Raw genomic sequence first — 26,573 nt, forward strand, 5'->3', positions numbered from 1 at the left:
TATTTGATACATGATACACAAATGCTTAAAATTGTAAATCACAAATACAAAAAAGGAGAGGGACGAGAAAGGAAGAGAGGCGAGCGAAAAATGTAGTTTTAAGCGAGATACATACGTCAAGCGCATCGAATACAATGTATCTAAAGACAAATTCAAACAAGATATACAATTATTCTGCATTAAGTAATTAGCGCACAAAATATCCGTGTTGAGTAATTAGAACCTATACCAACGTATTTTAGGAAATCTCTTAAAAAATTATCTGGTCAATATCTGGAAAAAAAACATATCAAACGCATAATTAAGTAAATTAACTAAGTCAAACTGTTCACCATTTTAGACGAATGTGAGCTATGTTTGCAAGTACTTATCTATATCAGGTGTTTTTAATAAACTATATAAATTTCTTATTATGAAGTAAATATACATGTTAAATAATTATAATTAAATACTGAAAAATTATGTACATATATTGTACATTTATTAACTTGATCTAAATATTGATTACAAATAAATTTTTATCCTCCGTATATTTTACCTAGTCAAATGATTGATAAAATAAGCCATTATATCAAAACAAGCTCATTTTCCTTAGAGCTAAAAATATGTAAGTGGCTATTGGAGGTCCCCTATCTTAAACTAGTACTAATATATTGAAAGAGCTAGAGTGGTACTTTTGGATTGAGCACCAACACAAATATTGTACTAGGGGATTGGGCTGATTTATGCAAATATTTTATTTTTTTTAGGTTATTATTTAAATTTTATTTTTATTTTAAAAATTGTGCTAGTATAGTCTTTTGAAAACTACCCTTCAGTTTATTGTTAGATTTGAATTTAATATTTGCTCATATGCTATTAATTTTACAGATAAAATATTATAGACAGTGATCTAATGTTCGCAATAAGTGATAAACTTTAAATTGTAGTCTAACATTTCATTTTCATTTTAATTATAAAAAAAATTTTAGGCCGTTATTTCAAAAGCCTGTAAACTGCAAGAGAAATAAAAATATCTTTCTGATATCATCATTCAGTGGCGGAGCCACCTTATGGTCAGGGAGTTCATCCGAACCCTCTTTGACGGAAAATTATACTATTTATACATGGTTAAAATATTTTTTTATGTATATATAGTAGATGTCGAACCCCCTTCGACTAGTTCATGTGTCTACTTCTTCAGATTTTGAATTCTCTTAGTCAAAATCCTGGCTCTGCCATTGTCATTTATCATGGACATAAAAATACAATAATTATGTCTTAATATCAAAATTTGTTTTATGAGGATTTATCAATCATCATGAATTAACTAATTAAATGCATGCTAACTGTCTGCCCACTGCATTCCTCATCTTTTATTCGTGTTTGAGATTGACAATATAAACTCGCATAAGCGAAGTTAATCATAAAGACTTTTTGATCATATATTATGTTATGATTTTAAATGTGATATAGGCATGAAAGCTACAATATAAGAAAGATAAGATGAGTTTCCATATATGTTTAGTACCTTTTCTTGGTTGCATTTCCCAAAAGGAATACTATGAAAGAGTGTAGGGACATGAATTGAATCTCCTATTATTAAGGTGATCAAGACAAACATGTACAACATATAGAGGCATGCTAACTTCAGTTCTTCTGACCCCTTCTCTCAACCAACAACTATTCTAATTTATGTTACATCGTTTTCAAAAATTTGAGCTTTTAGCTATTATTTTCTCAATTCTAATTTATGTGGTATTGTTTGGTGTATTAACTCAGTTAGTTAAACTCAATTAGTTAACAAGATGGCTGGACCATTTAGATTTGAATTATTTGAATTTAAATATAAACTAAAATAAACAACATTTATTCAAGCACAGGAAACCAAATGTTTCGGTTTTTTAATAGTACGAAACTAGTTCTACTATTACGATAATGTTTAATGTAGTAATAAATATCAAGTGCTCTAGAACAAAATGATTTTTGCATTTACTTTTACTTTTTGAGAAGGACTTAAATAGTTAAGTTTTCAAAGTTGAAGATCCTTTATCATTTACACCAGTGTTGAATAAAATTGAATAAAAAATCGAATCAAACCGCAAATTAAGTCAAATTGAAAAAAAAAATTGATTAGTGATTTGGTTTGACTTAATTTGATATTGAAAACAAAACTCGATTATACTTGATTTGGTTTGATTTGATTTAAACTAAAAAAAGTCAATTCGAGAGCAAATCAATCCGACATTATATACATATAATTTTAAAATTTATTTTATACATAAAAATATTTAATTTGATATAATTTATATATATTTCTTATAGTTTTTATCTCTAAACGTATTATTTAAAGTTTGAAACTTAGAATTTTAAATGGTCCAATAAAGGTTATAGTTCATAGATATTTGTAACTCTAATAAAGCTCAAATCAAAATCAAATCGATACTAATGCTAACAAAAAATAATCAATTCAACACTAAGAATGATAATAATATTGAATATTTGTTCTTTAGTTTTACATTGGTTTAGACAACTAAAATACATAACCTAATTTTAGTTTTCCTTTAATATTTAATCATAGAATTAATACTTAATAGGCTTATTTTAGCATGATTTAGTACTTTTAAATTATGATCATTTTTATCATGACTTATTAATTTACAATATTTATTTTATGCGATTTCATTATTATTTTTTTGTTGAATATTTTAGTGTCATCATTCATCTCATATTTTGTGTTATTTTCTTAAAGAAAACACCTTAGTTTAATTTTGGTAGGACTAAAGAAATATTTGAAGCACAAGTTAATTTTATGTTTGTATGAATACTTTATCGAAAAATCTGAAAAAACACAAAAATCCAGAAAAAAAACCCCAAAAGAACTCGAGGTTAAAAAATCTGAGTTTCATTAATTTGATTTGATTTATAAATTTAAAAATCCGACACAAATAATTTAATTTGATATCTAAAAAATTCGAATCAATCCAATCAGGTACATCCCTAGTATAGTCGCAGAGGGATTTTGAAAGCCCAAAGCTGCCAATATATATGTGTTAGTTCTTTATATTTTTCTGTATAAATATACAAAATCTAAATTAGGATCAATGGGTGCAGTTACAAATGTCAAATGGATGTGTTGAATTTAATTTAGGCTAATTTTAATTAGCTTAATTAATAAATGGACAACGGGTAAAGCAATACTCATTTAGCAATTTCTTTTCAATTGGTAAGCACTTTTTTTACCCTTATTAGATAGAAACTCGTCTTTATTAAGAATTATTTTATTCTTTAATATGAGATATTCTCTTGTTCTGACTATTCTATCATATGCCAAATCATTTTCTAATGAGTCAAAATTTTCACTAATAAAAATTAAAACGATGAAAAGAACGTATATTTTCACTATTCGACATTCATGATGTTACACCCGCATGCATTGTTGCTTCTACAATACAAAATACAATAATCATGGCAAGATACCAATAAAGTATGTTATTACAAATTATTTTTAGTGAACTATTTATTTAATGTGTTTATAATTGCGTGAGGAAATAAGAGTTATTTGTGAAGTTTTGACCAAAAAATTCACTGCTGAAGATGTCGCAAAACAAACAAAAAAAAATAGACTCAAGAAGTTTTATTAATGACATATGTGTGATAAGAAGGAGTTGAAAGTCTAAATTAATGAATATCAGAAATTGCTTGAAGACTTAATGATCGAAAGATCTTTCTATCAAAATATTTGTTATCAAAAGTGTAGATCAAAAAGTTGCTAACTCATGAGTGAAAACTCATATCATCATGTAATTTTCATGTCTAACTTTAAAATATCATATCTTACTCATTTTTACTTCATTAAAATAATATATTAACGAAAAGTCCTAAACAAGTAGATTCTGAAAATATAAATTTCTGCGAAAATTCAAACAAATGATCTCAAAAATTAAATTATAGATCGTAGTTTTTTTAAAAAATAAATAAATTTCAGCCTAACTTTAAAAATTCATATTTCATTCGTTTTTAATCTATTTACATGAATAATATATCAATGGTAAGACCTAAATTAAACAAGCTGATTTTGAAAATGTAAATTTTGAAGACATATTCAATGTAATAGTATATTCATATCAATAGAACACACAACAATGACTTTGATACCGATGTAAGGAAAAAAAATTAAGGAACAAGAATAACAAATTATGTACCTTAATGCAGCGGAAGAATCGTTAAACTTACTACCAAATTTTGAATCTCTTAAAAACAAAATATTCTTCATTAACTAAATATCCTAATTGTAACGATCTATTCCGTCGTTATTAAAAATATTTGCGGTAAAGGTTATGAATCTCATTCTTCATAAGATTAGGATCAATTCTTTGATATGCGAGTACATTAGTTGTGAATTAAGGTCGTACAATATTCCGATCTAAAAGTTGAGTTAAAAGTGTCTTTCCGATTTAGTTTCAGGCTTGAGTTTAAACTAAGGTCAATTTGAAACGACTATAGCTCTTAGCCTATAATGAATTAGGTGTTCCGTAACCTATCAAATTAAATGTCTATGAGTCTTCTTTTCAACGCCGCCGAGTAACCTCATTTGGAGCTCGGAGTAAAAGTTATGCCCATTTTACTGAGCACTGCCGTGTTGAGGCCGTTGTGGCGGGAATTAGGCCGCTGTAGCGGGATTTGACGGGCCAGAATTAAAAAAGGAAGGATTTTTATTATCTCCTTCTTCCCTTAAGTGCCAAAATAGATGAGGGTTAACTTAGAAACCCCCAAAAAGTTACTCTAGGCTTGGAGAGAAGGGAAGAAGGGAATTCTAGTGCAAGGAAGGCTATAACCCACGGATTTTTATTATCCTTCTTCCTTTAAGCGCCAAAATAGATGAGGGTTAACTTAGAAACCCCCAAAAAGCTTTTTTAGGCTTGGAGAGAAGTGTAACATCTCTCAAAATGCTCATAAGTGCCTTAAGAATGCCTTAGGAATAGGCCGCTCAAGTAATGCATTATCCTTAATCTTTTTGGAAAATCCGAGCTCGGAATATCGATCAGAGGGTCAAAACCTGTAGAAAAATAGTCTCAGTGGATTTTTAGGACCCGTAGATCGAAATATAGATTTATCAAGGAACTACGCAAACCAAAAAGGTCTGCGACAAGTCCGTGTCGCGGACTTGCTTGCCTCCGCGTCGCGGACCTGGCAAGGGTTTTCTGGCCGAGTTGGATTTTTAGTAAGGGCGTTTTAGACTTTTCCTAAATTGTTAGCTAATGAACCTAGACGTTTTTAGGACCTAATTCAACTCTATAAATTAACCTAAACCTCTAATTCTTTTCATTCTTCTATAATTAACCTACTAAAATATTTCTCTCTCTACAAAAGACTCTCAAAGGCTCCATTGAAGACTTCAAGTAAATTCACTCAAGCTCTCCATCAAAACTCTCAAGTTCTTCCAAATTATTTGGTCTTCTTACTTAAGGTATGTGAGTATTGATTTATGAATTCTTTTATCCATGAATTCCAATAAATTTTTCAAGGTTTTCTATCAAATTAAAGTATGGTATTTTATGGGTCTTATGATCTCATACTCATATTGCATGAATTATAATTCAAAGTATGATCATGAGTCTATTTTAATATAAATTAATGGTTATTGCATTAAATTGAAGAGTCCTTCCATGAATTCTTCTATTTTGATCTCTAGGGTTCATGATGTAAAATATGAGTATTTTCAATTATACTTTCTAATAATATTATCTATATGAATTATGTATGGGCTGATATAAAGTTTATGATCATGCATGTTTCCAAGTCAATTACATGATTTTCAAATCAATTTATCATGCATTCATGTGTTACCCTATTTCAAGTACAAGCTATGATCATGAATTTGCTAAGTATGAATTATGTCTATGTATGTATGATTGTAATGATGAAAGGACAATTTTCATATTACAAGTATGTTATGAAAATGAGCTACTCTATGATTTCAAACCTATGATCATGACTATGATATATGTAGTTATGATTTTTATGCTATGTATGTATTTCGTGGGATTTGACTTAGTACCGAATATGGACTTGAAGTGGGGGCTCGAAGTATGGGGTTCTTATATAAAGTCTCTTGTCTCATAACTACGTGCCACCATAGGATTGCCTTTTTGGCCTAGCTAGTGGATCCACATATAGCATACGCATGACCCGCCTAGCGGGGTAGAGTCTACCTTGGCAAGTAGATTCCTCTTTCCTCCGATGTAGGGGCAACATTGGGATTTCATGTTATAGCTCGCATGGTCTTATTGTCGGTTATGGTTTCTATCCCACATATGTATGGTCTTTTTATATTGTAAATGACTAATCTTATCTTTTACTTTACATGATACTCTTATGGTTTATTATGCATTGGTCCTTCTTAAAGACTACTTATGATTTTTGACTACTTCTCCTATCATGCTATGTAAAATGGTCATTTGTACAAACATGGTTTTCTATGCATTGTATTGCCTACATACTTAGTACATTCCAACGTACTAATGCATACTTTTGTCTACATTGTCTCATAATTTAGGGGTTGAGGTTGAAGATCATATTCGTCCACGTAGCTAGTAAGCTTTTCTATGCAACGGAAGTATGGTGAGTCCTCATTTATCGGGGACTATTCATCAAGTTTGTTACTGTTTTTAAAGACTTTTGTTATGTTTCATATTGAGAGTGAATTAGAGACATGTCTTAGCCCTCGCCCATACTCATGTGTAGAGGCATCTAGTTGGACAATTGTTTTGAGTCTATGTTGTCATGTGACATTCTTCATTTACTAATCATGGTTTAGACTCTCTTATGATGTTTCCACTTTTGCTTTACCCTATTAATGCTTATAATATGTACAAGAGGCTTGGTTGGAGTTCTTCGGGGTTTCAATCATCGTGTTACAACTAGGCCTTAGGTCGGGTCGTGACAAGAAGGGAAGAAGGGAATTCTAGTTCAAGAAATGCTATAACCCACGGATTTCAGGCTCGTATCCATAGTTTGTCCTTCCGAAAGTTAGAGATCATGCTATAATCCTTCTACAATTGTTTGGCGCCTAAGTAGGCTAGTTTTTTTCAATTAAGTAGTTATAAATTCATTCCCATTGCTTAATATAATATAGATTGACTGGAGATTTCATGCCTAGGCCTTCGGACAGAGAGTATGGATGGTTAAATGATTGTCAATTCTTGTTCAGACTGGAATGTATATTGTGGGTCATGATTATTATATGACTAGTGATACAGGTCAAATCTTTGAATGTTAACCTTAGTGAAAATGTTTAGAAGGCCAATGACTATTGTAAGATTAAGTGTAGATAATAGCTGGGTCATAATGGAATTTTGAAACTTGGAGATTATGGGTTATTGATGCATATAGTGATAAGCTTATACAAAATTGTGGGTGTTTATACTGATTATTCTCTATGAATTACTTAATTAATGTGTATCATAAAATAAATGGTGAATGTGAATGACTTAATGTTGATAAACTTCATACCATGAACCTATTGGATTACCTGTGGTTGTAGGTTATGGTTTAGCGTATATCATAGAGAAACTCTTAATAGTGATTGAATAATGTTGTGATATTTTCCACATTGAATTATAGTGGTAGGGTGATTGATATGTTGTTCTGATTGGTCTGTAATTTTGAGATCGTGAAATTTATAATCTTGAACTTGCTCTACCAAAAGTGATGCCTTGAATAAAGAATGCTTGATGAAATATTGTTAATAAAGGGAAAGATAGAATGAAACCAATGAAATGACTATTTGTGCACAATTGCATGTAATGAACCTGTTACTTGATTGTGCAAGTATGTGAACTATTCGTTGTGGATTGTGATTGTGTTTGTGATTGTGATATTGGATCGGATGCCACATTTCAACATACTTATTAAATCGGGTGTCACATTTCGACACATACTAACTATTAGATTGGGTGTCGCACCGATATACTAACTTTTTGGGTATGGATTTCATGAGAGAACATTTGTGTGGCTATCATCTGTGAATTAATCTTGATTATATGTGTGATGATAGAGAAACTCACTCAATTATAATTGAGCACGTCTATCATGTGTAATAATTGATCTGAAAGGACCGAAGGTCCAAGTGTTGTATTGTGAAACTATATACTGCCTTTGAAATGGTAAATTAGTAATGTGCTTCTGTATAAGCCTGTTCAGATTATGTTTTGGTGGCTAGATGCTTCCATATCGTAGGTATGAGGTCATGGGTAAACAAGTGGAGAGCAGTTGATGTGTGGTCTAGTAAGATTGGCGACTTAGAGTCAAATATTGATTTTGGCCTGTTGGTACATATGAAGAAGGGGGAATTGGGAGAGAATTCGGAGATTCTGCCTCTGGGCACGCCACCCTGGCGGGATGAATCCCATTGTGGCGAGACCACCAGAGTGGGTTAAGTCCCGCCAAGATGGGCCAGTGCGATTAGAATATGAGCCTTAGTCCACCTAAATATTTTTCTCTTTCAAGTGAGATGCTATTTATTGTAGGGCCAGGTGTTGGTATGAAAGTTAAAGGTAATAGACTAGTTAGATAAATTTAGTCGTGGACGTTATTTGAAAACTCCTCTATGTGATAGAAGGGCTAGGGATGAGAGCTGGTAGAAGAATAACTCAAATGGATGAGAGCTAGGTTTGAACGAATTTAATGAGGTTAATGAGAATGATAAGAGTTTGTATATAAAGATTTGGCGGTGTATTTCCTCAAGAGCATGTATACTTTTTGTTAATTTCTTTATATTATACGGTGGGTGAATGGGAGCCTTGGAGTAACTGGTAAAGTTGCTGCTATGTGACTAGGAGGTCACGGGTTCAAGCCTTGGAAACAGCCTCTGGTAGAAATACAAGGTAAGGCTGCGTACAATAGACTTTTGTGGTCGGGCCCTTTCCCGGACCCTGCACATAGCGGGAGCTTTAGTGCACCGGACTTCCCTTTTTTTATGCGGTGGGTATTAGATTGACCGATGATGCCTACTAGTACGTGTTGTTTGTACTAATACTATACTCTAGCTACGCTACTTGGCATAGTCTAGTTGTAGGGTCAATGATGTTTCTTAGGTGAAGATGAAGATGATTCTCTAACATGTTCTACTCTTCCTTCGATATAGTTGGAGTTGTATCATTACTCTATTTATACTATGTATCTTTAGAAGCTCTTGTATCTGTTTATACTTGTATCCTTGGAAGTGTTAGAATGTTTCCTGTAATTAACCTTAAAGTTTTGATAATTCAATTATAGTGTATTCCTGACTCTTAGGGATATTATTGATATTTTGTTAAACTTCCGCATGTTATTTTCTTTAAAGGAATTGAGGATTCTCCTACTTATGTGTTAGAGTGGGTACCCGCATGATCTGATGGATTGGATGGTGGCTACCTTTGTTTAATGTAGAGAGAGTTTTATCATAAAAAAGTGTATCAAATATTTACTCTTTTTTCTTTATACTAGTGTCTATGGACGGGAAAGGGAGTCTTGGAATAATTGATAAAGTTGCTGCCATGTGACCAGGAGGTCATGGGTTCAAGCCTTGGAAACAGCCTCTGGCAGAAATGCAAGGTAAGGTTGCGTACAATAGACCCTTGTGGTCGGGTCCTTCCCCGAATCCTGCGCATAGCGGGAGCTTAAGTGCACTGGGCTGCCCTTTTTTAGTGTCTATGAACGTGCTTTGCACGCTACTCTTTATCAATTATCATACAAAAAAGAATTTTGATGACTAATTCGGAGTCCCATTCCGACACTCGACACCCGACTCGGGACTCGACGCTGACATCCGACCTCAACACCCAATGCTTGAATCGAAATACTACTTTCAAACTAAGACTTGACCCTGACTCCCAATCCATTTCCCAATCCAACACTTTCTCCAAGATTCGACCCAAGAGCGGACTTCTTACTTCAGATCCAATCTCGATAATCGACTCTTGGCCTGACTCAAAACTCAACTCTGACATCCGACCTCAACACCTGACACTGATTCGGGACCACACTTTTGACATTAACTCCATACCTAGGACCCGATCCGGGATTCAGATCTAGATTTGATTTTCGACTGAAATTCGACCCTGTAGCAGACTTTCGAATCGAGATTTGACCCCACCCAACCCAGCTTTTGACTCTTGACCCAGCCCAACTTTCAACTCGAGATCCGACCCCGACATCAGACCTTGGATCTGACTTACGAATCGGAATATGACCCCGATCTGACCTAGGACCAGACTCCAACTTTTGATTCGCAACTCGAATTTTGAATCAGGACCCTACCATGAGATCCTACTTTCAACCCTGGATTTGATCCCGACACTCGACTCTGAATTTCGACGATCGATTAAGAACCCACTCTAATAGTTGACTTAGGACCCCATCTCGACTCTCGATCTGAAATCTGACTCCGACACCCAACACGAAACTCCATCTTGACACCTAACTCGGGAGCCAATCCTGACACCCCGACCTGACTCGAAACTCAACTCCGACATCCGACCAACACCTGACAGTGATTCAAGATCGCACTTCTGACATCAACTCCAGACCTAGGACCCGATCCGAGATTCAGATCTAGATTCGACTTCCGACCTGAGATTTGACCCTGTACCCAATTTTTGAATCGAGATTTGACCCCACCCAACCCTAACATCCGACATGAGACCGTCCCCATCTTCTGACTTCTGACCCGTCCCGACTTTCGACTCGATATTCGACCCCGACATCAGACCTTGTATCTGACTTGCGAACCGGAATCTGACCTAGGACCCGACTCCAACTTTTGATTCGCAATCCGAATTTTGAATCAGGACCCAACCACCAAATCCTACTTTTGAACCGGGATTTGATCCCGACACTCGACCCCGAACCCCGACGATCGATTAAGGACCCATTTTGATACTTGACCTAGGACCCCATCTCGACTCTCGATCTGAAACTTGACTCCGACACCCGACACGAAACTCCACCCTGACACCTAACTCGGGACCCAATCCTAACTCCCCGAAATCTTACCTCGATTTCTAACTCAGGATCCGACACTCAAATTGAGATCCAACCCAAAATTAAGGAGTTGGGTCTCGAATAATCTTGAATTTAGAAAAAATGTTAATGACGGAAAGTTGTTCTCATTGAATTATTGATTGAACACTGCCTTTATTGAAAGACTCTATAATAGATAAAATTATCATTTACTATTTTTTACAATAAACAAAAATTTTATTTACTATTTTCTTTAAATAATTGTTATTTAATTATTAAACGTGTAGAAATTCTCTACTCATAATTTATTTGAAATAGATTTAATGTTAAACTTCTATTTTTAATAGGATAATATGTATCTTACTATAAACTTAGCATTCGTGCTTTTATAATAATATAGATAGATAGAATAGCACTCTCCTTTTTTACGTTTAGTTTTAAAGGTAGGAATCTAGAAACTCCTCTAATAGAATTGGATCAATCCACATATTCCGACCCAACACCAAAACATACTTATTTGTTCGTTTATCGATTATAGTGCCTCAACATGAGTTTCCATTGTAGAATTTAGTAAGGTGAAGAGAATTGAAGCAAAAATTCTTTGCTACGATTCATAGGTTCGTACTATTCAAGGCAAGCAAAAAATATAAAAAATCTCTCTTCTAAACGTGATTTGAAATTTTTTTAAATTCTTTTTAATTAAGCTCTATAGATATAGTTGTTATTCATAAATTTTATTTTGACCGAAATTCTGAAAGAAAAATAGAATAAGGAAAAAAGAGAGTGAAATTAAGGAAATAACAATTTCTTATTCCAAGTTAGATACTTTTTAAACTAAACTAGATTGGACTTCTTAGCATGCGATGCATGTGTAACAAAGTCAGATGTAGCATTCTCTCAATTTTTCAAAATATTTGGTGTTTTATTATTTTTTTCTTATTTTAAAATAAGTGATGTTCTAGAATTTTAAGAAGTAATTGATTTTTTTTAAAAAAATATTCTGATTTATATAATAAAGAATTATTAATTAGCGTTTCTTTGATTAGGGTAAGTTAATAAAAGAACCTCTGATTTTCCAGAAATGAGTAATTTCTTAAGGGTTGTATTCAGGCTAAAATTATTATTTATTTTAAAATAGAAAAAAATATTTTTTTTAATTTAATTTCTTAAAACTTAATAAATATATTTATTGGAAAAACTCGAATTGATTTCGATAATAAATGTAGAAACACACGGCCAAAAGCTTCTTGTCCATTTGCCATTATTAAAAAAGCTAGCGCACATTTGAAAAAACAAATGAATGACAGTACGAATTAATTAGTGCTTCATCTTTTTTTGTTTTCTTGTAAATATCTTTAATTGGTCAACTTATTGGTGTTTTTTTTGGCTGCTTTTTATATTTAACTATAGAGAAAATGGTTTCTTATATTTGAGGATAAATTTAAAATATTTTTTTAATTATGTAGTTAATAGTTCTGGTTTTATAATTTGATAAAAAAATATTTTAATCTCTGTCAAATATTTAAACATATTTACTAGATTTGTCGTTAATAATGGATTATGTTTTTTAATCATAAACACCATAAAAAACTATCAAATTATAAAAATATGCAACACAATAAAACATTAAATGCTAAAAATAAATTTTTAAAAATAACAAAAATTACATCTTAAAAAGTTGCACCAAATTTAGAAATATAGCAAACACTACAAAAATTGTATCTCTAAATGTGAGTTCCTCCTAAAAAAAAATTCTTCATGGTTTTTGTCAAATCTAATAGATAAAGATTGATAAATCTTTCATTGTAGTGTATCTTTAACCAAGTTTGTATTAACTCCAATTCAAGAAATTATAGGTCTTTTGAGACAACTTTATTCTATGTGATTTTAAGTCTACCTCATCCTTTTTTCAACGGCTTCACTTATCATAATTTCACATATGCTAATCAAAACATATGCAAAATCGATGTAGGATATGACCAAAAACCATTTCAAATGACCTCTTATTTTATCCTCTGCGTGTGCTACTTACACCTTTTGACAAATATGCTAATCTTTCATTATATCTAATCTTATATGATTACATATTCATTTTAATATTCACATCTCGCTTCAATACTCATCTTCTGAATATGTTGGTGGCTCACTCACTAATCACTACTATATAAAATTTTCGATCTTATAATTCTTTTGTAAAATTACTTTTCACTTTGATAAGCATCCTTCTATCATCTAACACTTTGATAGAGCTTCTCCATTTCGACCATGTTATATTAATTCTCTGAGTAATTATTTATCTAACATTTCATTCTCTTATAATAATAATAATTAAAAAAAGTATAGATATCTAAAAAAAATTAGTTTGACACCACAATCTGAAAGAGATTAAACGTGTGATTTTGAGGAGTATGTAACTTGGCAAAAGAAAATTGCGTCTCATCAAATATTACGTGACGGCTAATGATTATTTTTTGAGATGACAAATCAAAGCATTTATATTCATGATGATGTGACGGATATTTCAAAAAAATACACGGGGTTGACTGGGGTTGAAGTTTGTTTATGAGTGTGGAGGGAATGAGAGGATAGCATAAACACCCAAATACACGAAGATGAAAAAAAAGGGATCCTTCTGATAAAAAATGCAAAGAGGGGATTGATAGTTTACCAGTTTATGAGGAAGGATGTTGAGAAGGTAAGTTGTCATTTGCAAAGCATAATGCCAAAAGTAAGGAGGAAGGGAAGCATGAGCCAATAAGGTACAAACAATGTTATTAATCGTACAGATTTGTCTTTTGGCTTTCCCGTTTTGAGGAGATGTGTGAGGACATGACAATCGAAACGACAGACCATTGGCTTTACAGAAGTCTCAAAAGGGTCCATTATTAAATTTGTGCCATTATCACATTGAATATTCTTGATGTCCCGCTCAAAGTGAGTTCAAATAAATGTCTTGAAAGTTAAAAATGTGGAAAAGATTTGTGATTTTTTCAATAAAGGAAACGTCCAAAAGAATTTAGAATAATCATCCATAAATAAGACATAATATCTATGACCTGAGGAACTCAAAACGGGTGATGTCCAAAGATCACTATGTATATAATATCAATGGCATAAGAGTGCTAGAATTCGAAGCATAAAATGGCAAATTAACATGTTTTCCAGGAGGACAAGAATGAAAAATACGAATATCTCTACTTTGATTACAATCAATCAATTTATTCTTCCTAAGGAAATTCAACACAGGTGCTCTTAGGTGACCCAAACGAGCATGCCAAAGAGATGGTGCCAAAGCAGCAAAAGTAGATGGTGAAGTGACTATATTGATGATTGGATAAAGCTCTCCCCGATTATTACACCTCATTACCAGCCTCCCCGTCTAAAAATTCTTCACAAAAAATCCAAAGGGATCAAAATTAACAGAGACAGAGTTATTAATGGTAAATTTACGGATGGACACCAAATTTTTAACTAGGTGAGGGGTATGAAGAACATTATTTAAGTGCAAGGGAGGACACGGGGAAGACAAAGTAGTGTGACCATAGCCATGAATTGGAATTGATTGACCATTACCAATAATTATACCACATTTATTGCTCTTATTAAAATAATACATGAGGTTACCTTGTGTGGATGTCATGTGAGAAGTGGCACTAGTGTCCATGTACTAATTTGTATCCAGAGGAGTGATCCCAAGAGTATGCATAGCGGCTTCAATGTCCATAGGAGTAGGGGCTGCCGTGTAGGCCTGCTGAGGTCGGGGTCCAAGAACACTCGCTCGTGGTGGTTGCTATTGTCCATAATTGGGCCGGAACCAAGAAGTTGAAGGATATGGACACGGTGGGATAGCCCTAGGACTCCATAATGCCATCCACGACCACTGCTGCCCACCAGCCCATGGAGAATAGAGCGGAGGGTTCTTCCTCACTGACTGCTGCCCAGTGTCGCGACTGTTTTTGCCTCCCAACTGACCATTACAACATGCATTACCATCGATTCTGGCAGCTCCTTTGCCGTCTCCACGACCACTATTGTTATCGCGATACTTTTTACCATTATTGCTTTGGTTGTGGTTCCTCTTCCCACCATTAGTATTGCGGTTGAAAGAGAAATTATCAGGAACATCAGGAGGACCCTCGGATGAGTGAGCAACTAAGACAACAGAGAAGCTTTGGGCCACTTTCTTAGCACGATCAGTCTCCTCAAGAGTGAGCATCGAACGAGCTTGATAAAATTGAAGCAAAGGGTCACATTGGCGAATAAGAGTGGCCACACCGTGGTAGGGCTCGGTAAGGCCAGAGACCAGTTGAAGAACTAGTCGATCGTTAGAGATCAGAGAGTCGATATTCTTGAGTTGATCTGCTAGAGATTTGAGATATTTACAATAGGCAGAGACATTCGGAAAATCTGTCATGTCTACATGAGTGAAGTCGTACTCAAGGGTGACAGCACAAGAGTGTTTGTTATCCTGGAATATGTCACGCAAATGGTTCCAAGCCTTCATCATCGTGGTGTCGGATTTAAGAATTGTATGCAAAAGATCATGAGAGATAGTAGCATAGAGCCATTGGAGAACGGTGGCGTGAAGGGTGGACCACAACTCTTTGTCCTCTTCTTGTTGAGGCCGTTTCTCCATGCCCGCTGCCGAAGAAATAATATGATCAATTACCCGATGGGATCTTGTATGAATCTTAAAGAGTTTTGTCCATGTGGAATATTGTACGTTCTCCATCTCAAGAGTGATGGAAACATGGTTCTTGATGTTGGATACAATACGAGCAGGATGAAAGAAAGATTTGGAGTTAGACATGGTGATTGAGAAGAGAAGAAGAGGGAGAGGAGAGGGGCGGCGGCAACGAGAATCCGAGAAGAATGAAGAAGGTCGGATCGTGCCCTAGATAGCTGATACCATGAAAGATATTAATTCCTTGATTTATTTCATTAACCTCATCAGTTTATATACACAAAATACAAGAGTATAATTAGGCTATAATTAAGGAAACTAAATATCTATATATTAGGAACTAAATATATACAATCTGTCAGATTATATTTTCATATATTCTAACACAATCCTTGGTTCTATCATGCAAAACAGCGGAGAGATCGACGATGATGTCACACACCGTATTGGGGCAGGATGGATGAAATGGAGGCTCGCCTCCGGTGTGTTATGTGACAAGAAGGTGCCACCACAACTTAAGGGCAAGTTCTACAAAGTGATCGTTAGACCAGCTATGCTGTATGGGGCGGAGTGTTGGCCAGTTAAGGTCTCCCACGTGCAAAGGATGAAGGTTGCCGAGATGAGAATGTTGAGATGGATGTGTGGGCATACCAGAAGTGACAAGATTAGAAATGAGGCTATTCGAGAAAAGGTAGGAGTGGCCTCGGTGGAAGACAAGATGCGGGAAACGCGACTGAGATGGTTTGGACATGTGAAGAGGAGAGTCCCAGATGCACCAGTGCGGAGATGTGAGAGGTTGGCCATGGATGGTTTCAGAAGAGGTAGGGGTAGGCCGAAGAAATATTGGGGAGAGGTGATCAGACAGGACATGGCGCATTTACGGCTTAACGAGGACATGACCCTAGATAGGAGGGTGTGGAGGACACATATTAGGGTAGAAGGCTAGTACATAGTTGTTTTATTCTCCCTTACTCGTAGGCGTATTAACGCACTATGATTTCCTGTACTCTGACGTATGTTATTTATGGTATTTATGTTATTATCTAATAATGAGGTAAGACTGCGTACAACAGACCCTTGTGGTCGGGCCCTTCCCCGGACCCTGCGCATAGCGGGAGCTTAAGTGCACCGGGCTGCCCTTTATGTTATTATCTAATAATAATATCTACTGTTTTTTATGCTTTGATTATACTACTGTTTGGACCGTTTTCGTCATCTACTGATTTACTCTAATATTCCTGTCTGATCTTTTTCTATGTTTTTATTGAGCCGAGGGTCTTTCGGAAACAACCGTCCTACATTGGTAGGAGTCAGGTCTGCATACACTCTACCCTCCCCAGACCCTACGATGTGGGATTTCACTGGGTTGTTGTTGTTGTTGTTGTTGTATCTCTTTTCAAAGGGTTGTGTTACTTGAATTAGGGCAAGTTGTGAAGCCATTGCAGAAATGTAGTAATTAGGACAACTTGCAGAAGACATATCAACAAAGCCTAGCATTTTATTTTAGTTTTCCTTGAAGGGTGGGGAGGGTAAGGAGAATGAACTTATAATAATCAAATTTTGCACCCATAATATATTATAGTAAAATACTCATATAAATCGTTGATTCGGACAAGTAAAAGTGAACGAGGAAAGTATTAATTAGAAGAGTTTTAAAATTACTTACTCTTCATTGGTATCTAAAAAATCATAATATCATCCCATAATTAAGATGTTTGTAGTCTTTAGGAATAACTATTTTTGAGATAACTTTTTCCTTAAAATAAGAGAATATAATTTGTGAGTAGTGAAAAATTCAGCTTGATTAGTTCTTAAAATGTGCAAAGCATTTATTTATTATTATTATTTTCAATTTTTAATTTCTTCCTTATTAAATGGTGGACACAAAAGTAAATGAAAAATGAATGGACTGAGTCATTTGTAACCCTACTAAGGTCTTATGTCAAACTTTCATGTGCAATACATGGTTTTTGATTATGACAATAACTCTACCCTCTATATATGGCCAAAATACATCTTATTGGCATTTCAACATGTTAGTATTCCATTCAAATTTCTATGTAACAATCATCCTTTTTGATATTTTATTATAAATATTAAGTTTTTTGAAATTGATTTTTCATATTATATTCTTTATAATAATATTTTATTATAATAATTAAAGAATATATTCAAACAAACAATATCTTATAGAAAAGTTTGACTATTTTTATTTTTACTTTTTTCCTACAAAAGTAGACAAGACCAATAAAAAATTTAAAAATAAATGAGAGTAGGAAAAAGAGAAAAAAAATAATGTATGGCAATTACCACATGGGTGGCAAAATAGCTTAATTGTTGACACCCTTGCTTGAAAAGGTCCTTTTCATCTTTATTTCCTTTATTTAAATGAACACAACAATATTTTATATATAGGAAGGACCCCAAAGCAAAACAAACATATCAAAATTTTCTATTTTAATAGATTTTTCCTTTCTACTTTCTTTACTTGCTGCAACAAACTTCACAAGAAAGTATAGCCACTTTAGCTATCATGGAAAATCAAGAAGAAATAAAAAACCGTCATGATTTTATCTCAAATGGCTTGAATTCTCCTTCGACCACCGCAACATCATCTTCTTCTTCTTCTCAAGAATTCGTCCACAACGACAAAAATAAAGAAAAGAAGAAAAAGAAGAAAAATAATGAAGACGATGATAAGCACCCAACCTATAGAGGAGTACGTAAGAGGAGTTGGGGAAAATGGGTGTCCGAAATTCGAGAGCCAAAAAAGAAATCAAGAATATGGTTAGGTACTTACCCATCGGCTCAAATGGCAGCTCGAGCACATGATGTTGCGGCTTTAGCCATCAAGGGATGCTCGGCTCACCTTAATTTTCCTTATTTGTTTGATCAATACCCGCGTCCGGCTTCCACTTCTCATAAGGATATTCAAGCAGTAGCCGCAAAGGCTGCTGTCATCCCATTTCCCGAGGAAGAGGAAGAAGAAGAAGTAGTTCGAGTCGAGCCAAATAGAGTTGAATTACGAAATTGCCATTCATCAACAAATTTATTCTTGGAAAATATCAAAGAATCTCTAAATTCTCCATCAAGAGAGGATGATGACACATTTTTCGACTTGCCTGATCTTTCCATTGATGTGGTGGATCAAAATAACCGTTATTGGTGCACAATGTCCACATGGCAGCAGCTGAGTGGAGCTGACACAATGGTATACCGTCTCGATGAGCCATTCTTGTGGGAGTAGTCGATAAATGTGTACTTTTTATATCAATCAAAATATTAATTTTAGCAGTAATAAATTTTAGTAATAATACATATAAATATGTGTGTACGTAGGAGACATACATCTTGAATTCATTTAATTTTTTTATTTTTCGTATGGCGTCTGGTATTAGGACACTTCTTTTCAAGTGGAAATGTTATTTGGAATAAATAGATTTTTTTTTTAAAAAAAATATATCAAAAATTGTCCCCATGTTTTTTCCTCCATTTATCTTTCATAAGACTCAACACAAGATTTCGACTTTTAAGTACAGTCCTATGCATTTGATTGATTTAGTTTACAAAATAGCTGGCAATTGTATAGATTTTATATACTTAAATACAATATAACTTACGTATACTATATATATATATATATATATATATATATATATATATATAAACAATGTATAAATTTTATATAATTCAGATATATTAATAAATAAATTTGATTGAATCGCACATATTGATAAGTTTTCTATTTTGACCTACTTAGTTAAGGTTATGGGAAGTTAAAAGTTTTTTTAAAAAATAAATAAATAAAAATAAAGCACTTTCTTGAGATAAACTCATGAGTTAGTTTGGAGGAAAATGGAGAAGTGCAACAGAAATATAATTTTGCTATGGGGAGAGGCTGAAAATGTAAAGGCATAAAAAAATTGAATATTTTTTTTCAAAGCAAAAATATCTTTATCAATAATTTAGGACTTATACTAGCTAATCATTATTGATTATAGAGGAAAATCAACTTTTAGAATGATATGGTTAAAGATTTTACGAAATAAAGGTTAAAAACTCTATTTTGATATCGTAGTTTTATGCTAGTTGTTTGGAGCTTGTGTTGTGTAAAGTTGAGGTGATTTGATTGTATATATACTGCTGGTTGTTGTTGTTGACATGGTGGACGAGTTGAGATCTCGTGGATGGTGTATTTACAGGGGAGATGCTGCCGAAATTTTGGCAGATTGGAAATTAATTTGTTTAAAGGATGAAGACAAGTATATGGTGGTGAATCTAATGACTATGTCAACTCTCTTGAATGTAGAAAAACAAGTTGGACGCATAAGCGTAGCTAGTAAGGTGCGACACAGGTATGTAAAGCTAATTGTTCCTTCTTTTGGCATGTCTTTGTCATAAGTATGTAAGGCTTACCCTTTTCTTTCAAGGCATGATCCCGATGTTATGGTTTCATAAGTGCTTCCATTTTTTTTTGTTTCCAAAAGTTAGGTGTCAATGGTCCCAAGGGAATGACTATTTTTTTTTCTATAACCCGTCAATGTTTTCTAAAATGTCTATAGCTTTTCAAGACAAAGGTTTACAGTATTACAAGCTTTTATGATAGTAACGATAGATATGTTTTACAACGACATTGATGACGTCGAGAATGAGAATATGTTATAATGGCTATGATAAGAACGGATTCATGTCTAAAAGGTTCTTGATATTACTCTCGTCTTGATTTTTAAGTAATAGTCTCATCTTATAACAATTGTTCCTTCAAGGTGAGACGAAGCGACCATGATTAATCCATAATATAATTGGAGGTTACCGACCTTCCGTCACTCCGATAAATATGCGACTTTCGTTGGGCTCTCGTGCATGTTGTCTATATGTATATGTATATGTATATGGGGGATATGGGGAGGTGTATATGTGGCGCTATAGACGCATTCCCACCTGATCAGTTGGAGTAATTTTCATTCCGGACGCGGGACATATGTGGGCGAGCCGACGTTGTTCGGTGATATTACTTTTATTTTCTATGTATATGAAAAAGAAATGTTTTTAAAGGAAAAGATAAGCATGCATGGCATCCGGCCTAAAAGGGCACTCATATGTACAGGTTACTCTCTTATCTCACTATATGTTCTATGATTCTATGATATGGTTGTTCCTACCTTATGTTCTTTATTATGCTGATTTTCATGTCTTACATACTCGGTACATTACTCGTACTGACCCCCTTTTCTTCGGGGGCTGCGTTTCATGCCACGCAGGTACACCCAGACAAGTAGAAGCTATTATAGAAGATGTTGCAGCAGGGTTAGCAACTCCACTTGTTCCTGGAGTGCTGCCGAGTCAGAGTATATGAGCTATGATGTTTCATTCGAAGTTAGAGACTTTGCAGACAGAGTTGTGGGTATAGAGTGTCAGCTTTGTAAGCGGCGTCACCAGCCGATAGGTTATTATGTCGTATGTCACGAGCTTTATAGGATGATAGATTTTGGAAAAAAAAAAGAAGATTAGGAAAGCTTAGCTATGGTTTTCATTTCTTATTGATGTAAAAGTCTAAAGAGATTAAGTATGTACTATGAAGCAGCGGGTTCGCTCGACTCCAAGCAGGGGGTCGGGTGCCCATCACACCCTGTTAATATCGGGGTGTGACAGTATGCCGGTGGCAGAAGAGTGAGGAGGGGGAGGGGTGGGATGCAGAAGATAGAACTTTTGTGTAAATAATAAAATTTGAGAATTTTAAAATTAATGTCATTAGCACATGTTAAGATTGTCACATTCACTCAATAATTAAGACTTCTGCCATTTTTTCTTAATATTGAAAATTTTCTATTCCCATTAATTAAAATTCTCCTAAATAATAAAACCAAATTAATTTTTAATAAATGATACTATTGAAGAAAATCGTTACATACTTTATCGTAATTTAACACTTACAAATAATTTTGAATAGATTAGTCAAATATTAACAATTTTTTAAAATATTAATAAAAGCACATCTTAAAATGACTTGAAACAAACTTTAACCTCAAAATATTTTGTCAGAAAAAACAATTTTAATAAAATTACTTTAAAAAATAAGCAGATTTCCCAATCCTGTACTTCTCCAATATTCAATCTACTTTCAAGTTATAATTCATTAAAAGCTGCTTAAATGTTACGATCCGAATCCGTCGTGACTGACACCCACTCTAACTTTTCAGTGGGAGAACCATTCTAACAACCCAACAACAATAATCGCAATACGTACACAAGCTTAAAGATGCGGAAGCATGTTTAAATCAAAGACAAGTGCTGAGTTTCCATAAACTCAGAAAACTAACTAGTTATAACCTCCATTGTGCGGAATTAAACACCCCTAGGAATTGAAAGTCATCGTACCAAAACTCTAAACTAACAAGTCTAAAACAAGAGTACAACTCCAAATAGAAACCAATAATAAATATAAACATTGTCTGAACACCTAAGTCCTGGAAAAGAAAAGGACTAAAATAACGATAGAATCCACGGAAGCCTGAAGGAATAACTCACCCTTGAACTCGAAGACATGATCACTCCTCTAGACGAGTTCTCTCCGCAACCGGTTGAATATGCCCTGTACTCAACAAAAAGGCAAATCAAGTATAGTATTAGTACACAAAGACAATGGTGTACTGATAGGATCATGCGGTTAGTCAGTAAACGGATCATAGACAAGTAAATTCAATGCAATAGGCATATACGTATACAAAATAAGTCAACCACATCTCAATATCACAACTCAATGCCTTACACATGCTATAATTTCACATAAGGGTCCTCTCAAGAGACCTACAAACAATCAATTTTGTCCCGGAATGTGACACTCGATCCAACTATGTGTCAAAATGTGACACCCGATTAAAATACATGTCGGAACGTGACACTCGATTCAAATTATGTGTCGGAATGTGACACCCGATCCCAAGATATCATAATTACAAGAACATTCAACGTTTACCACATTTATACCACCAAGAAAAGGTTCATCAAAATAACTGTCTAGCAAGTGATCATTTCACGCATAATCTACCATATTTCTCTATTTATATACGCACATGCATATCATTAAATTATTTAACAAGTATATGATACACATACGGGAAACTAGACCATCACCTACCTCAAATTCAAGGTTTTACAACCTTACAATGCAAGAACCTTACCTTTCAATGTAAATCCGTGAAAAATCAATGTAAATCGCTCTAGGTCGCATCTTGGGGTTTTAGAAACTGATTGTTGCAGAAAAGACCGTTTCTAGTCTTTTTCACGACTTAAGTCGCGGCTGTCCTGCTCTGACGAGAATAATCCCGCCCTGGCGGGATATATGAAAACAGTGAGCTCAGAGTTTGTGCTCCAAACCCCCATTTCACAACACGCCCCTTTTCAAAGACATATTAAAATATACTCTTCACGCCAACTTCGAATTCGGGAGTTTTATCACCCGAATGCAATTCTGCGAAGCCGTAAATGCTCCGTATCATCTTGGCTATCAGCCTATCCGATCAAATTATAAATTTGACCTCCCATCATTCACGTGATCACCCTAGACTTCACCTGACTCAGAATTCGTCCAAATCTGGCCTAAGCTCCAATTTTTCAAAATTACTATCCGAAATTTTCTGGCCCAAAATCCTTCCCCATTAGTCTATCCCTAACGACGGGAATAGGTCGTTACATTAAATAATTCGTTGTGTATGGAAAAAGCAAAATCAAAATTCAAAGTTTAGGAATTGCATAGTGATCTAAAATTAAATATATAATTGAATAATTGAATTGATATTTAATACGTTATTCGCTCACTTTTACTTTCTAACTATATTAAAATATATTTTTAGTTTTACTTATCAATTTAGCATATTAATAAAAAAATATATTAATTTTTTATATATTTTACCCTTAACATTAATTACTTATTTCTTAAATTATTTCTCAATACCTAAAACTAAATATCAATCAATATAAAATTGTGGTAATCACCCTCATCAAGTAATATTTCTTAAAGAATGTGAAAAGTTGGACAAGTAAAAGTGAACGGAGGAAGTGAATATATTTTAATACATAAACAAATTATGATATTCCCTCCGACCATTTTTACTTATCCAATATAAACGTTTTACACTCTTTTGAGAAGAAAAAAATTGAATGATAATTTTACTATATTACTCTTTGAATTTAATAAATTTAATACTTTAAAAAATAAATTAAAAAATGACTATAGTTAATAATAAGGATAAATCAAAAAATAAATAATAAATTATTTCTTAAACTAGACAACCACAAGAAAAAGTGGACACTTGGTATATTCTCTTCATTTTAATTTGCTTTGCCTAATTTTTTTTAAAATCCATTTCAAAAGAATTTTTTTTTAAAATCCATTTCAAAAGAATTTTTTTTAACAACTCTTTAATTTTAACTTTTCACGTGATATATTTAAAATTACAAGATTAAAAATCTTTTAATATATTTTAAATTTAAAATCATAAAATTCAAAAATTATTTTTATTTTTTAAAAAAATCATATAAAATTAAAACATGACAAATAAATTTAAAAACCGAGGAAAGAGGCAGTATTGAGTTTACATAATCCGTGACTTTCGGGCTTTACCCTTTAGCGGCTTCCTGCGGTGCCTAACAATAACGAAATATATACTAGTAAAAATAAAATATGTATAATTAATTAAAATATCACCATCAAAGAATTTGATGTTATGAATAGAATTGATTTTTTCTTAATCAGAAGTCACGATTTCGAGCCTTAGGTATAAAAAATATAATTGATAGGAAGCGCTACCTTGCTAATAAAATCTTATTCGATGCGAATCTGAATTCATCGTATTCCAATACAAGTATCGACATCGAATAGGAAAAAAGAAATGTCAAGATCCATTTGTCACTCACTACCAGAAAGTGCCAAACATTCTTTTCCTTCGATCCTTTGATTCATTATTATTATTTCAATTATTGAATTACGGGGTCTTCTATTCCTTTAATTACACTATTTTATACTGTAGTATTTAATCGTAAATATTTGTTAATTACCATTGAAAATTGGCCTCAGTATGTGTAAATATTTAATTACACATCTACACATCAATCTCAATTGTATTGAGGCCAATGATATAATTAAAGGAAATAATATATTTAAATTTATTAATTTATGTACGTAATGAACATTTTAGAATATGTACAAAAAAAATAATTCAAAATTTAAACGGACAGTATCTAATATGAACATATTATATTGTGTTTAAATGCTCAACTAAAACAAGTTATAATTAAAGTATTGAAATGAAATTTATTCATTAATTTAAGAGGCCATTGATAGCTGTATTAAGCCAAAAAAATATATGCTTTTATGTCCAATTGATCGATTGTCTTTTTTGTTAGTCGATTATGGTTAAGAGTTCTTAATTTTTCAGATAGTTCCAAGAAAAGATCAAAGGTGAGGTGGAAAATGCCCCACACGAATTATCTGATCAAGTTCTTTTTTTAATTATTATAGGTAGCTGGCAAAGACGTGTTTAATTATCGCGTATGATTAAACAAAAAAAGTGATGATGAAACAATAAGCAAACTAAATACCATGATAATATATCTATTAAACTTTTATTCAACCATTCTGTCCAAAAAAAAAGTAAAACAATGATTAACAATATTTCAATGATTGACGTTTTTTTTTTATACAAGATGATGTTTACTAAAATTAGAAGGAAAAGCTTTACTACTATATTCATCTGATATGTATTGTCAAATAAATTCGTACTTGAAGAAAGAAAAAAGTTTACCTAGGGTCGTTTTGTAGGAGGAATTTTTTGTTTTTTTTTACTTTTTTTGTTGCTCAAAATTTTAGATTTTCTCTTTTTAGAAAAATAAATTTCTTTAAAAAAAATGAGGAAAATTTTAATGAAAATAGAGAAAACAAGTTACGTAAGTAATATTCTACATTGACTGTGTATTTCACATCCTCTAATACGCCTCATTTTCACCTCATCTATCATAGTATTTATCCCGATTATATACAAATACTCCTTCTGTTTCTTTTTTACTTGTCAAATTTTAACTTGACATACCTATTAAGAAAACAATGATTGGTATAACGAGTTTACCAATTTATCCCTATTAATTGATAGAGTTTTAAATATATTTACATACTACAATTTTCAAAGACATCAACTCAATATTAATAAATTGAGGATATAATAGAAAGAAAAAGATTGTCCTTTAATTTTTTAATTTGTCAAAATTGACAAGTAAAAAGCTGAAAAATCAAATTAAAAAATATTTGACAAATAAATAAAAATAAAAGAAGTATTGAACAATATTTTCAAATTACATATCGAATAATAAAAAAGTGAGAAACTCATATATATATATTAGCTAACATCTTCCCTAAAATGATTGATGCCACAGTTAGACATCCTTTGGACAACAACATCATTTTCAGAATTAATCTTAGTGTGTTACATTTTTTATAAATATTATCAGTGCGAAGTTATAATTAAAGTGCACCACCCTTTTCATATCAAACACACCCTTAAAAATAGAAAAACTAACACGTGAATAAGTGTCAAATCTTGTTGGATTATTCATCTAATTAAGAATTTAGACAGCAAAATTAAACATCTTTTGTAGCTACTTGAAACTTCCATTAAAAGGGGGCCTATATATTCTTGAAATGAACGATTCTAAAAAATTCTTGTGATATATTGTTATAAAATCAAAGTAAGGGTTCATTCAAATTTCTTTAGATAAAAAATTATACTATATATTTAAGGTTAAAATTTATAAGAATAAATTCTATAGCTAAATATTAAATTTATCGCTTATAATTTTATCTAGCGGTAATTTAACGACATATTTTTTAAAATATAATTATTTATGAGCTATT

General features: G+C 33.0%; 2 protein-coding genes across 2 annotated transcripts; one reads left to right on the plus strand and one right to left on the minus strand.

Moving 5' to 3' along the window:
- Positions 1 to 14,773: 14,773 nt before the first annotated feature.
- LOC129873040 (uncharacterized) lies at positions 14,774 to 15,619 on the minus strand. Its single transcript, XM_055948034.1, has one exon. The coding sequence runs from the start codon at positions 15,617 to 15,619 to the stop codon at positions 14,774 to 14,776; it is 846 nt and encodes a 281-aa protein (XP_055804009.1).
- A 2,445-nt stretch (positions 15,620 to 18,064) lies between these two features.
- On the plus strand, positions 18,065 to 19,146 carry LOC129877131 (ethylene-responsive transcription factor ERF039-like). The gene has a single exon (XM_055952620.1). The coding sequence runs from the start codon at positions 18,201 to 18,203 to the stop codon at positions 18,912 to 18,914; it is 714 nt and encodes a 237-aa protein (XP_055808595.1). The 5' UTR covers positions 18,065 to 18,200; the 3' UTR covers positions 18,915 to 19,146.
- The last annotated feature ends 7,427 nt before the right edge of the window (positions 19,147 to 26,573 follow it).

Source organism: Solanum dulcamara, chromosome 2 (genome assembly GCF_947179165.1).
Source record: "Solanum dulcamara chromosome 2, daSolDulc1.2, whole genome shotgun sequence".
Lineage (NCBI taxonomy): Eukaryota > Viridiplantae > Streptophyta > Magnoliopsida > Solanales > Solanaceae > Solanum > Solanum dulcamara.